Source organism: Equus przewalskii, chromosome 12 (genome assembly GCF_037783145.1).
Source record: "Equus przewalskii isolate Varuska chromosome 12, EquPr2, whole genome shotgun sequence".
NCBI classification, from domain to species: domain Eukaryota; kingdom Metazoa; phylum Chordata; class Mammalia; order Perissodactyla; family Equidae; genus Equus; species Equus przewalskii.
This window is the reverse complement of record NC_091842.1, coordinates 21,189,864-21,204,551: the sequence shown is the minus strand read 5'-3', so window position 1 is coordinate 21,204,551 and position 14,688 is coordinate 21,189,864. Positions and strand designations below refer to the sequence as shown.

The 14,688-nt window shown below is 51.2% G+C and overlaps 1 protein-coding gene across 24 annotated transcripts in view; it reads left to right on the top strand.

Moving 5' to 3' along the window:
- The window catches only part of KATNIP (katanin interacting protein), a 202,606-nt gene that overhangs the window by 66,081 nt on the left and 121,837 nt on the right, over positions 1 to 14,688 (top strand). For 13 of the 24 annotated variants that reach the window (XR_011524430.1, XR_011524429.1, XM_070566501.1 and 10 more), the window contains one exon: positions 8,436 to 8,567. The exons of 4 other annotated variants lie outside the window; for them this stretch is intronic. Coding sequence is in view for 18 of the 20 variants with exons in the window: in XM_070566501.1 (XP_070422602.1) it covers positions 8,436 to 8,567 (132 nt within the window). In the remaining 2 variants the exon portion in view is untranslated. Of the gene's footprint in view, positions 1 to 8,435; positions 8,568 to 13,073; positions 13,203 to 14,688 lie in introns of all 24 variants that reach the window. 7 more of the 24 variants (XM_070566503.1, XM_070566495.1, XM_070566489.1 and 4 more) reach the window with 1 other exon arrangement.

The following is a 14,688-nucleotide window of genomic DNA, read 5'->3' as shown; positions in this document are numbered from 1 at the left end:
TTGACTGAGTGTCTGCAGAGTTCTGGACACATCCAGGTGCTGGGGTCAGAGCAGTGCGTGAGGCAAGCCAGGCCCTGCTCTCCTGGAGCTCACGTTTACGGGGCGTGGGTGGGGAGGCAAAGGACCAGAAGCAAGCAAGCAAGCAAGTAAATAAACAAGCACTCTGAGGGAGAGGAAAGAGTGGAAGGACGTGGACAGTGTCTGGGGAAGACTGGTCTAGAGAAGGTGGGCAGCAAAGGCTCCCGCAGGGCCACCTCTGAGCTGACACCTGAAGATGAGTGGGAGCCAGCCCCAGGAAGATCCGGCGGGAGCGTCTCCCAGTGTGGGGCACCGCGAGGGCAACAGGAAACGGGATCAGGCTGAAAGGAGGCTGGGGTGGCTGTGCATGCTGGTGGAGAGGGCAGGCGTGGGGGCCGGGGGTCACCTGTTGGGGAGCCAGATTGCACAGGGCCTGGAAGACCCCAGGAAGGAGTTTGCATTTCATTTTAAGCGTGAGGAATCTTCTGGAGGGTTTTCAACAAGAGAGTTACATGTCTGGGTTCCTGTTGTGGAAAACTTCCCCAGCTGCTGTGTGCAGAGGGTCTGCCAAGAGGGCCCAGTGGCTCCCAGAGGCTTGGAAGTGGGGCTATTGCAGGGCTTCCGGGGAGCCTGCTCAGCGTTCTTCTCTCTGCCAGCTGTCCCCAGCCCCCTCCGTGCCTCCCTTCTCTCCCCCAGCTTCCACTCACCCTGGGCTCCACCACCTCGTAGCCTGTAGCCTTGTCATGCGGCTTCCCCCAGCCTTCTCCATGTCACAGTATTTCACGTTCTCCATATTCATTTGTTGAAATTTTCCAAGAGAGAGACCATCTGACTCTCTCAGCTTGTCTTTGTTACTCGGGTCAAGGCCTGTACTGCTGGTCAGCCTGAACGAGATGCCCTCTGCTGCTCTCGTGGGCTGTGACTGCAGGTGGGGGCCCAGTCAGCTGATTCAAAGCTGCCTGCCCAGAGCTGCACCCTGAGCAGGGACTAGGTCCCCTAGCTTCTGTCAAGGAGGCTGGAGGCAGGACAGTAAGTAGACTCAATGTACCGTCTACACTATTGTTATTGCCAGGAGGAAGATGGGCTGGACTGGTTTCCTTTGACCTCAAGAAGTGGAGTTGAGTAGAAAGTTCCTCCATGGTAGAAAGTAGGTGGGGACAGATTTTGGGGTCTACAGTATAGAGAGGAAGAAGTCTCTCTATCCTTATGCTTTTGGATGGGCTCCACTGTCCTTGGAGGCAGCTAGGGGTTGGCAGAGTGGTCAAGGCAGCAGAGTCCTCAGTGGCTAGTGGTGGCCAATTCTCAAAAGCCACCCCATCAGGGACCACAGCCTTGTCCCAGTCCTGGGGTTTCTCCCATATGGCCATGCCCAGCAGGAGGGACAGGCAGGTCACACAGTCACCTGGTGCATTCTCACTGGCCATGGCCAGGTCAGCAGGGGATGCAGTGGTCGCAGCCTACTCCCCACGAGCACCCCTTCTTCCCTGTCCCTCCCTGCACCCTCTGACGTGTTGTCCTGCTAGTTTTCCTCAGCGTTCCCCTAAACTCTCCCAAGCCACACCTCGCTTTCCCCTGACCAAGCCCAATACCTTTGCCTTGTCCAGCAGAATAGATTTCCCTTCATGGGGTCCAGCCCAGCACCTAGGAAGCACTTTTGGGTAGAGCTGTGCCCAATGGAAGGGGCTGCCTGAGGCCCACAGGCCCAAGGATTCCTGGGCCAGAAGGTCACAGAGTCATCCAAATTGGAGGCTGACCTGCTCCACCTGTAAACCCCTCCGAGGCTGCTCCAGTTCTGGGGGGACCAGGGATGTGGATGGCGATGGCTGGGTTGGGCTTCCGAGCTGCCGCCTGCACTGTGGAGTGGGCTGGTGCTGATAAACGGGCTCTGGTTGGTACTGTCCTTTCTCCCCCGACTTCTCAGCCTTAGATCTTTCTGCTGCTCTCAGTGGATTAAGATTTATGGCTTCCTCAGCCTTGTAATACTTGGGTGGACAGCGGCCTAATCAGCAGAGCCGTCGTTTACCAAAATGCTGTCAGATTTGATGAACGTCATCAGCTCTTAGCATTAAATTGCTAGTGAAGGGATTGGCCTTCCAGCAGTTTACTGTGGGGTGGGCTTTCCTTAAAGGCCTGGAAGCAGGCGCATTGCAATTATTAAAGCAAAGGCCTTGTTCTCGCTCAGTGGCTGTATCCGGTTTCCTGTTGAGGGCGAGGCAGCTTCAGCACCTCCAGGAAAGCTCACAGTGAAAATGGGAAGGAGTGGGGCTCCCTCCTTTGTTCTCCTCTTCTGAGTTTCGAAAACCCCTGCAGTGAGGACAATAAATGAAACAACCCATAAAGCATCAGCCTTTACAGTGACCTTGCACGACACAGACTGTCAGTGTGTCAAGCGCTGTTATTTGTATGAGGTCAGACAAATCCGGGAAGAACATATCAAATAAGGTAGATTTACTTCCCACCCCAAACCTGCCTGTCAGGGTTTTCAGAGCTCTCCTACCTCCAGAGGGAGCCACTTACATACCACACAACCTGTGCAACCATCCAGGGCAGACCCCAGCCTCGCTTTTTTTCTAAATGACATTAAGCTTGAATGCACACCTCTCAGAACGCTTGCTCAGAGGGCTGGCAGATACATACAAATAACTCTGGGCATGACACTGGGCTGAGTGTGGCTGAGTACAAAATAAGCCGGCCTAGGCCTGGCAAACTGGAACACAGGTGTTTGGGTGTCGGGGCTTTTGAATCCTGTCCTGGTGTGTGGTTGATTCTACAAGGGTCTACCCAGGTCTGGGCGCTGTGAGTAGGCGGGAGAGAGCAGCCACTTAGAAAAGCCCACTCTGGGCAAAGCAGCGTGCCAAGCGGGGAGGCAGCCAGGAGCTCGGGCATCCTCCTTGCAAGGGCGTGAAGGTGGGAGGCAGGGAGCAGGCGTGCCTGGGGGCTGGGTGGGAACCTGCCAGCCTTGCGCTTCTCAGGGGGAAGTGGGCCTGCTTGTATGGGCGGGGATGCCAGTAGTGACAGAGACGCCTCCCCAGGGCTGGGGCGAGGGAGCAGGCCAGATGGAGGGACTGACTATTTATTCCCCTCTCCAGCACCCACTCAGCATTTGGAAACTCCTTCTGGACCACATTAATTTTGTCACATGTTGCTTCATAAACACATTCTTCCGTTATGTGTGGTGTGTGAACTCCTTGAGGCCAGAGCATTGGTTTTGAAATGTTTTATATCTTGACATTTTTCCAGAGCCTTGTATGCAGTCAGTACTCGCTAAGGACTTGCTGATTAAGTGCCTTGATGCCTACTGCAAACTGTCTTCTGACATCTTGGTGAGGCGAGCGGTTGTGCTAAGCTCCTAGGAAGGGAGAGGGGTGCTTCTGGGGAAAGGGAAGATGGGAAAGAGCAGAAGAAAGAGACACACGTGGGCTCTCCTCCCCGAATGCTGCAGCTCTTTCTCATGTTGATAATTCGAATTAGAGGCCAGGAGAGCTGTAGTAATCCCAACTCTCTTACTTGCCAGTAAGAAATTCCTAATTCAAGCATGGCTGGATCCAGGTGCTCAGACAATGAAACAGGGCTCATTCTCCATCTCTGGACTCTGCTTTTCTCCATGTTACTCTATGTAGTACCAAGAAGGCCACCAGCAACTTCCAACTTCCATTCTGTCACTGTGCTATTGCATCTCTTTGGCTCCCCTGAACCAATCACCCTGTCACTGTGGACCAGTGGGATCTAATGCTCAGGTTGGCCAGGCCCGGGTCATGTGCTGCATCCACCCCTGGACTCAGTTCTACATGAACACTTGAATTAGGGGTGGGAAGGGGGGAAAATTTTCTAAAAGAAAACCAGGGTGCTTTTACCAGAAGACAGGGGAACGCATGCTCACTCGACAGGCAGAAATAACAGTGCCCACAACAAAACCTCACAGATCTCCTGAGCTCCCGCTACTCAACCTTGAATGTGCATATAAATCACCTGGGGTCTTGTGAAAATGCAGGCTCGGATTCCTCGGTCTGAGGTGGGGCTTGAACTTCTGCATTTCTCACAAATTCCCAGGAGAAGCCTATTCTGCTGGCCCATGGAGCACACATGGAGTCCATGGCCCCAGTCCAAGCCCTCCCTTGCTAGATGAAGGAGCAGAAGCCCAGGAGGGACCAGGCTGCACCCCAGGCCTGGGCCGCATGCCCAGTGGGTCTCGCTCCATGCCCCTCCTCTCTACCCCCCTTCTCTTGCACTGTTTCAGCATTTGGGCTTCATTGCGTGGTTCCTGGGGAGGAGGGAGAGGATATTCTCCCCAGAGGCATCTTGGAAAACCCCATCTCTGCCATGAATGATGATCGTCAAGGCCTTTACAGCTTCATCCTGGCCCAAGGCAGGGGAGCCCCCAGGAGCCTCCTGGCCTGGAAGCCCAGGTTTTATGCATTCCGTGTAGTGCTTGCCCTCCGCAGGCCCTGCTACTGACACTAAGAAACGCTCTGAGCACAAATTGACAAAGCCTGGGAGGCAACGAGGCCACACTTGGAGCCGCAGCCCAGGGCAGCAAGGCTGATGGTCAAGAGGAAGGCAGAGCAGAACGTGCTTTTCCAGAAACAGCAAGGTGCACTCCAAGTCTGGGGTGCATCGCCAAGTGATGGGGTCTCCTCCAGGAGGAAAATGTCCCGCAGCACCTTCCTCCTGCACCTCCTCCGCCTCCCTGCTGTCCAACAGGAGGGTGCCCTAGCAGGCTGTTTCCACCCCTCACACTCTCCAAGATCTTTTCCTTGAAGGATCTGTAGCCCAGCCCCTGACTCCTTTCTTGAGTGTTAGATGATGTCAGGAAATTCTTTAATTTCCCTCTGTTCTCCCCAAAGGCCACCGTAACCCAGGCTGGACTCATTTATCTTCATGGGCTTGTTGGGGGCAATATAGCATGGTGGTTAAGGACTGGGGTCAGTCAGCAAACCACAGCCTTTGGGCCAAATCTGGCCACAGCCTGTTTTTGTAAATAAAGTGTTTTGGGGACATAGCCATGTCTGTTTATTTAGGCATTATCGAGGACTACTTTCGAGCTACCATGGGACAGTTGAATATTGTGACACAGACCATATGACTCACAGAGCCTGAACCGTTTACTTTTTACAGGAGATATTGGCCCGTCCCTGGTTTGGAGGAAGGCCCCTGGAGCCACCCTGCTAGGGTTCGGATCTTGGCTCTGCGGCTTCCTAGCTGTGTGATCCTGGGCAAGTGACTTACAGCCCTGTGCCTCGGTTTCCCCCTGGGGTTCCCATGAGGACTGAATGAGCAAATGCACCTGAAACACTTGGAGTGGTGCTCGGTCTGCGTTAAGTGACATGGTGCCTGGTGTGAAAGCGCTGATGGGGTGGGGCGGTGTGGATGTGGAGGAGAAAGGAGTTCTCTCCTGACCTCTGAGAGTCCCGCAGGGCAGTAGGCTCCGCATCGTGTTCGCCATCAGGATAATAGCTCCCTCCCCCAAGCTTTACCCGGTGAAGGTTTGCATGGACTGAATCGGCATGCCTCAGCTGCATCGTAGATTCACACACACGGGAGGTGGGCCTCTTCCGGCTCTTAGTTTTGGGCCCCAGGGGAGTCCCAGAATGAGAAATTGAAGGAGGCCCTCCCTCTCAGGTTCACGCCTGTGCAGGGCACTGAGAGGGAGGGCCTCCTTAAACGTGGTTCCCTGTGCGGTTCACTCGCGCCACCCTGGGCCTGGCCCTGACCACCAAGTCCCGCACTGCCAGCTCTGAATCCAGCATTGGAACAGGTGGCAGTTTCTTTGCTTGACCACATGACACACTGGGCATGCTTCTAGAGGCCATGGTGGACGAAACGTACACTTAGGGGGAGCCTGGCCCCCTGTGTAGAGTTGATGCCACGTAAGGTGAATAGTGCAGCCCCACTGCACTCTGTGTCACAGCCCCAGGCCAAGGGCTCAGCCTGTGTCACTGCGGGTCATCCTCACAGCAGTTCTGCAACAGAGGTGTCATTTAACAGATGCCACTTTAACAGATGTAGAAAGTGGTGCTCAGGGAGGTCATGTGACTTGCCCAGGGTTGCACAGGGAATGAGCATCAGAGTTCTAGGAATCGCACCAGTCTGCCTGAGTTTAGAACCCAGGGTCTTCGCCACACGTGAGCAACTCTAAGGCAACTACGAAAAATGGCAAGGGGCTGGCCCTGTGGCATAGTAGTTGAGTTTGGCATGCTCCACTTTGGCAGCCCGGGTTCATGGGTTTGGATCCTGGTTGTGGACCTACACCACTTGTCAGCCATGCTGTGGCAGCGACCCATGTGTAAAGTGGAGGAAGATTGGCACAGATTTTAGCTCAGGGCTAATCTTCCTCAGGAAAAAAAAAAAAAGGCAAGTGCCCAAAGGAGGATTAGCAACTAGGATTCAGCTGTAGGTAATGGACCCTGGACCACTGGAGCTTAAAGACTCTTCTTGTTTTTCTCTCACATGAACAAGGCCTTTGGAGACAGCCAGGTAGCCAGGAGGGACTGGTGGCTGATGCCCCCAGGGACCCAGGCTCCTTCTGTTTTTCCAATGGGCTGTCCTAAGCCTGTAGCTTTCTTCCTTATTCTCATGAGATGGCTGCTCTGCTTCCAAACATCACATCCACATTCCGTCAGGAAGAAGGCTAGAAGGATAAAGGGCAAAAATCCTATGTCACTGCGTGAGTCCTGGTTAGCAGGAAAACAGGGGCTTCCTCAGCAACTCCACCTGCAGACTTCCAGCCACTCACACCTGGCTCACACAGCCATCCCTAGCTGCAAGGGCCTCTAGTGATGTGACCATCTGAAAGGGGCACATTGCCACCTTGACAGAATCAGGATTCCCTTAGTAAAGGTGGAGAGGGCAGTGGATAGCTACTGGGTAGGCAGAGTGTCTCCAAAACGTAGGCAGGATTTGGATACATAGCGAAGATTTGGGAGAATGGCAGTTAGTTTGGGAGAATGTCATGAGCAAAGGCACAGAGGTGGGAGAGTTTAGGGCACAGGTGAGGGTCAGGACTCTGTCACAAATAATAAATCCTACTCACATTGGCTTAAGTGAAAAAGAGAAAGTTTCAGTGCTATCTTGCTTCAGGCATGGCTGGATCCAGGGCTTCTGAACAAATCCATCAGGACTCTGCTTCAGTCTCTCAGCTCTCTTTATCTCTGTGTTAGGGGCAGGGTGGTCCCCAGCAGCTCCTGGCATACCTCCCTTTTGCTTAGCCCCCCTGCAGGAAGAGAGCACCTCCTCCCCACAGCTCTAGCAGGAGTCCTAGGGCTACTCTCAGTGAGAATTGATGTCTCATTCCCATCCCAGAACTGGCGAGCCTGGGTGTGTTGTGAGGGATGGAATGGGCTGATTGTGCAGACCTGGGTCACATGTCCACCTTGTGTCACAGGTAGACTGAGAGTGGGGGGAGGAAATGGGCCCCAGAGGAAAATGAGGGAGGTGTCTCCTGAAGGCCCAGGAATGGATGCTGGACTGACAAATCTGCAGGCTGCAGGACAAATACTCAGGGTACAGGAAGCAGTTCTGCTTGGCCCAGTTGTTGGGTGTGTGACTGGATGCACAGGAATCAATGTAGACAAGATAGTTGGGGCCAGATAGAGAACTTCACACGCCAGGTGTATCGTTTAGGGTACAGGTTTGGCTGCTAAAGCAGGGAGACCCAAAAAACAGTGTCTTGAACAGCATGAAAATAGATGTCTCTGTGACACAACACTTCTAGTGGTGGACAGTTGTCCTGCTCTGGGAGGTCATGGAGGAACCCAGGCACTATTTTGTTGCTCTACCGTCCTCCAGATGTTGCCTCCTCCCCACAGACCTCAGCAGCTCACCACCTGCACATTCCAGTTGGGCGAGGGGGGGCTCTCCCTTTCCCTTTACAGGCACAGCTCAAAGGTGGACACTCCCCTCCCGCCCACCCATTCCTCACTGGCCAGAACATGTTCATATGGTCCCTCCCAGCTGCAGGGGAAGCTGGGAGTGCCAGGTGCACATCTGGAAACATGATACAAGAGAGGAAGGGAAGTGGATACTGGGGGACAGCCTGCACACCAGACCAAGGAGTGGGTTTCCCGAAGAATGATCCGAGGAATGCTAGGAGGAAGAGAGGCCCCATGACCACATACCCTTTCCATGGCCCCAAAGGTGGGTGGAAGGGGGCGGCAGTGGAGGGGCATATTAAGTTATTTCAAACCAAAAAGTTACTAAAAAATTCTACTGAGCACATCCTGGAGAGTAGGAACCAGTAAAAACTTTTGAACAGAGGTGGCATGACCCATAGGGCTGGCCTGCACGAGAGGATGGGGGGCGCCAGCGTGTATCAGGACACAGCTGCTGTCATTGACAGAGGTACCACCTTGCGGTCAACCCCTAACATGCTCGCTCCTCAGAAGAAGCCTGTCTGAAACGGTCTGAATCTTTGTGTACAGAAATCCGTGCAGATCAGAACAGAAGCGGGCCCGCGGCTCCACATCGAACCTCCTCTAGACTATTCTGAAGATTTTGAGCTGTGTGAGGACGTGACTCTCAAGGCAAAAGATGCTTCTGGGGATCATCCACAGGTAGGATGGGCCTCAGCCCAGTGCCACAGCGGCTCTGGGGGGCGCTTTCTAACAGTTGTGTATTTCTTCCGTCACCCATGCCCCTGCTCTCCTTCTCTCTTGCATTCATTTCCCACACTTCAAGGAGCACACAAACCATGTGCTACATGCTCTGCTAGGCACCCGGTGTCCAGAGGTCAGTAAGGCTGGTATCTGACCTGAAAGACGCAACAGCATACAATCCCTCTACCTCCAGAGGGAGCTGAGAGATGGGGCAAGGCGTGGGGGGACCAGGAAGGAGAGTATCCAGGAAGGCTTCCTGGAGACAGTGATATTTGCCTGGGTCCTAAAAGCTAAGAAGGAGTGTGAGGGGCAAGGCGGTGAGGGTAAGTAGGCAGAGCTGATGCTCAGCCTGTCTGCACCTGTACGCATGCACCTGTTGTTAAATATTTTGAATATCGCCCCCTGGGGCAGCAGAAGCCACACACAGAAACACCCAGAGGCCCTGTGCAGCTGTGGCTCGGAGGGCGCGGCCGTCCCGCAGCCGGCGAGGCGATGAGCAGGGTGTTTCACTCCTCTTCCTCAAACTGTCACTTCTTTTCTGAAATCCTTGGAACCTCAGCAGTACATCCCAGCCTTCTGTTCCACGAGCATTTGCCAGGCACCTGCCTTCCAGCATCAGGCTCCATCCCAGGCGCCAGAGACACAGAACTGAACAGAACTGACGAGGGCCTATTCCTCAGCCACTGACACTCCAGGGGGAGAGGGATGATAGAGAAGAAAAGGAAAAAGAAAGAATAAAACCAAGAAATAAATGATGAGATAATTTCAGGCCTTGATATATGTTCTATGAAGAAAACAGAAGTGGGAGATGGGACAGTGGGTGGTGTGGGAGAGAGGGCAACATTAGGGTAGAGAAGGAAGGAACGCTTCTCTCAGGTTTGACAGTTCAGCTGAAACCTCATGGATAAGAAGGAGCCTGCTTATCAACAAGCAGTGGGAACAGCCTTCCAGGCAGAGGGAACAGCAAGCACAGATGACGTGAGGCTGGGCTTGTTCAAGGGGCATGATGCAGGCACAGAGTGAGCAAGGGGGAGTGTAAGGTGAAGTGAGGTTGGAGAGGTGGGGGCAGATCAGGCAGTGCACAGTGACCTGGGCGCTGGTGGGGGTGCAGGCTGGGGTGAGGTGGGTAGATAGATCTTATTCCAAGGGCATCACTTTTATAAGTAGAATGAGTGAGTTAGATCATCTCCATGGTTAAGCTGGAGCAAAATTATCGAGAGGTGGCAGGTCAAAGTCAGTTGCCAAGCCAGTCCCTGCCCCGTTTGCCGGAATGCCTTCGTTCAGCTGTGGGCCCGGGCTGAAGATTCAGTAGCCTCACCAGAAGGACAGAACTTGCTTCCGCATGTCGCTTCTGTACCAAAACGTGCTCTCAGGAAATGAAAATGACGCATAAAGGCACTGAGAATGTTGTCCAGGAAACATTCCTCTGATCAGTGTTGCGTGTTGCTGGTTCCGTCTTTGCTCATAAAGGAAGGGCAGTTAAGGAGCAAGGGATCACTTTATTTCACATCCCGTCTGCAGAAGGTCTGAAACTTAATTGGAAGTGTTTGTCTTCCTGGGAAAAAAAAAAGTCCTTTTGTATGGAATGACCCAATGTCCTTGTCTCCCTAAATAGTCTAGGGAAATGGGATTTTACAGTAAGCAAAATTGTGGACTTGATCGCCTCTAACACCTACCTCCAACGCAACACACACACACACAGAGCTTTGAATCAACCACACCACCCCCTGCTCAGGATCAGTCAGGGCAAACGGTCATGAGTTTCTCTTGGTTTGGGAGGCTGTCTTTTAGCCAAATTCAGTCTGTTATAGTCCCAGCCCCGCCCCATGTCCTAGACTGCGTGCTCCCCATGCTACCCTTCAAGCAAGAGGCATGGTAGTTCCTTCTTCCCCTTTGGCCAAGCATTTGGCACCTCCTGTTAAAAGAACATCTATTCCTTCCTTTGCAAGCTTGCAAGCTCCCAAGCTCCCTGCAACACGAGGCAGCCTGTTCCTCACAGCTATTAAGCTCCATTAGCATTCCTGTGTGCGCGTGCTCCACATCAACATCGCCCGCTCCACCAGCGCTTAATTTTCTCCACTATGAGTACTTGATTGTATTTCTTTCTTTCCCTTTTCTCCCCATCTTGAGGGGGCACTCCGTAAGGCTTCACAGTCAATTTCCCCTTGGAGTTATTTTCCTGCTAAGTGAAAGAGTAAAATAACAACGCCAGTTTTCGGCAGAGGCAGAAGCCTTAAGAGATACAATCTGAACCGGGAAAGAAAAAAAGCGCGTGGCTAAATATACTCAGCCACCTCAAACTGTTTGTAAGAGCAGCTTGAAATGGAGCAAAAGGAAGTGCGCGTCTGCACGTGTGCTTTTCATCTGACCTTTGCTGTGGAAACACACCAGCCTTCTCACCTTCAGTCACATCCTTAGTAAACTTCAATTTCTTGGCAGCTCTGAGTTCACACAACCATATGCTGCAGACGTGTTCTGTTGGCCTCCACCCTGCTCACTTGCACAGTGCTTTTAAAAGGTGTGAATTACTAGCTGACGTTTAAGAATCAGGAGACTCCATGTCAAAATCTGAATTTGGGGCTTCCTTTGAAAAATCAGAAGATTTGGGAACCACATTCTTATATGACAGCAACGACTGGAGCTGAGGAACAGCCATACCCTTAGACAAGTGTGTGCGCTCCAGTGTGCCACGGTCCCCACCATGAGTCCCACTGTTCTAGACACTGAAGATAGAATAAACAATAAATAAGTATATAATATGCCAGCAGGCGATGGGGCTTATACGAGAACTACAGCAGAGTGAGAGGCTGGAGAGACACGGGCAGGGCCTGCGGTGTTAGGTGGGAGGGTGGGAGCTTCCCTTGATAAGGTGCTGTGAGGAGGGGCCTGAAGGAGGAGAGGGAGGAGCCCTGTGGAGAAGAGCATTCCAGGCGCAGGGTGCAGCAGGCGCAGAGGCCCTGAGACATGAGGACAGCAGGAGGCTGGTGTGGCAGGAGCTGAGTGAGCAAGGGGGAAAGGGAGAGGAGGTGAGGCCGGAGAGGTAGTCCTGGCTGAGACAGTGGAGGGCTTTGAGGCTATGGTAAGAGGAGAGATTCTGCTCTGAGTCGGAAGGGAAGCCATCGTAGGATTTTGAGCAGCTCAGCAACTCCAGGGAAAGGAGGGCGCCTCTGTCCAGAGAGTTCTGCCAAAGTGCCAGGCCTTAGTCCTGTTGGCTTTCCTTGGGCTCTGTGTTGTAATGGATGATGAGGCTCCATTTAAATGCTATCCATTCCATTCTAAGTATCAGGAATGAAACAAAGTGTCCATGTTTTCTCTTCGTTAAGATAGCCCTTTTCCCTCATAATGCTCCATCAGTATAAAAAATTCAAATGATAAACAGAAAACAAAAGTCCTTTCATAATCCCACTCCCCAGAGATCACCACTGAGAATAGGTGGGTATATAACCATCCAGACTAAAAATTGCATATATTGATTCTATTCATGATATGCATGTATTAATTATATCCAAGAGGAGATAGTTGATCTGGAGTGTTCCGGTCCTGCCCCATTCCCAGTGAGTGAGATTTCTCAAGTTTAGTTATCTCATTAGTCCCCGAGAGCATAACAGGTGATGGGAAGACTTGACCACCCCACATCTTCTAGAATGCCTTCTGAGTTTTTCTTTCCATTGTATGGATCCTACAATGCGGTGAACTGGATATTTGCCCACAATGACGATTCAGTGTTTTAAAGTCATTGTTACTGGCTGACACGTGTAAACAACTAAAGACCTATCACACCCTGTGTGCCACCAGCAGGTCTGCCACATGTGGACTCTGCTGTGTGACAGCTTGCCCGTGTGTCGTTACTGTGTAGTTAGGCGGTTGTGCCGTCACTGGCCAAGCATCCCCGAGTGGAACAGCCCGCCCCACCCTGTCCCCTGCAGGGCTCCCCAGCAGATCCCTTTGTTTGTCCTTCACTAATTTCAGTGATAAGACTTAAAAAATGAGGGATTGTTTTTAGAGCAGTTCCATTGCTTGGGTACTTCTGCTGTTTTGAATTACCATAGAAAGAACCTTTGAGTGAGTACCTTTTTTTCTTTATTTTCTATTGTTATTTTCACGTAAATGGGATGATACCATCCGGGCTACTTGATAACCCCCCACCTTTTTTACTCAACAACGTCCCGTGGCCATCGCCACACCCGTATTCACTCGACCATCTGCACTCAGTGGCTCAGAGCACTGTTTAGGTTGTTGGCGGCCTGAGTTTGAGTCCTGGTCCACTTATGGCTGTGTTCCTGCAGCGGTGTTGGCAAATCAGGGATGAGTTTGATCAGATCAGCTTTGGGAGCGAGAGCAGAGACTGACTCAACGAGGAGAGAGATGAGGGGCTTGGAGACCAGTGGAGAGAACGAGGACCCAGCGCATCTTCAGGGACAGAAGTAGCTTTTACCACGCCCAGTTCTCTCTGCTTGTCCCTAGGAGACCAAATCTCCCAGCAGCACCACGCCCCGTGATTTTAATTTCTCCCTTCTGAATGCACATGGACACCCTGACCCTGCAAGCAGGACGGACAAAGAAAGGATCCTCTTAACTATTCAGGACGTAATGGTAAGATCGATTTTTAGCATCCCAACAGCGACTGGGTCTTTTCCATAGCCAAGCAGCCGGGCCATAGGCTAGACACCACAAGGCGTTCTTCATTTACTCCTGGGAAAATGACACAGATAACAACAGGATTTGGCTTTAACAAAATGCCTCTGCCCACCCACGAGAATGTTTAAAACAACACATGAGAGATTTGACTTAATGACATTATTTTCCTTTAGTGATAGTAAAAGCTCATGTTAAATTAGCACTTACTAAGTGCTGAGTACCATATGGAGTGTATAACATCCATCTCTGCATTAACCCTGTGAGTTAGGTGCTAGGTATTTTCATTCCCATTTTATAGTTTGAGGAAACTGAGGAATAGAGAAATGATGTTGCTCACCCAGGCCTCACAGAAGCCCAGACTGGAAACCCAGACCCCATGACTCCTTGTTCCTCGAAATTAGCAGTCACAGCCTGGGAACTGTGCTGACCTGATTTTGCTTCCGAAAGCGCCCATCTCTCTGTAGGGGCGCAGTCTGTTGTGAATGTTATTGATGTTGTGCCTGGGAGCAAGGTATTCAGAGATGCTTATCCATCAGCTGTGCTTAAGTGTTTTAAACAATGATCGAGAAGATCTCTCCTCTGCCAGATATCTCCCCAGTGACCCCGTAGCTGGGAAGGTTGGCGAAAAATATTTTTCAAAAATGAAATCCAGTGAGGAAACAACCAGATAAAGCCAAACTGAGGGACAGTCTGCAAAAGAACTGGCTTGCAGTCTTCAAAAATGTCAGTGGTATGAGAGACAGAGAAAGGCTATTCCAGATTATAGGAGGCTAACGAGATCCTGCAGTAATGCGATGTGAGGTCCTTGGGGAGCCGGCGAGATTGCTATAAATTTGAGGAAGGTTTTGGGAAATTAGCAAAATTTGAAAATTACCTATACTAGATAATAATATATTGATGTTGATGTTAAATTTCCTGAATTCAATAATTATATTGTGGTTATATAAGAGAAGGTCCTTGTTCTCAGGTTTTCTGAGAACTGATAGAAGAATTGGTGAATGTAGGTAAAGGGTGTTTGGGCATTCGTTATACCCTTCTATTATACTATTCTGATAAGTTTTCTATGAGTTGTACATTTTTTCAAAATAAAACATTTTTAAAAAGCTGCCACATTAAGAAAAAGATAAGCTGCTTCAACAGAGCTAAACATCAGCAAAGGAAGAAAGAGAGAGAAGTAAAAAAGGGGACCTAGTTTAAAAAGCTTAGTGGGATTGTACTGATGTGAGTTTCCTGATGGTGCTGTTGTGCTATGGTCATGCAAGATGTTACCATCGGGAGAAACTGGATGCAGGGTACCTGGTATCTCCCTGTATTGTTTCTTACAAGTGGCATTTGAAATCTACAATTAGCTCAAAATAAAAAGTAAAAAACTAATAAATAAACACAAATGTCCAGGTGCTGCCACCCAGAGGTTCTGATTCTGATCCTGGGTTTGGGTTCA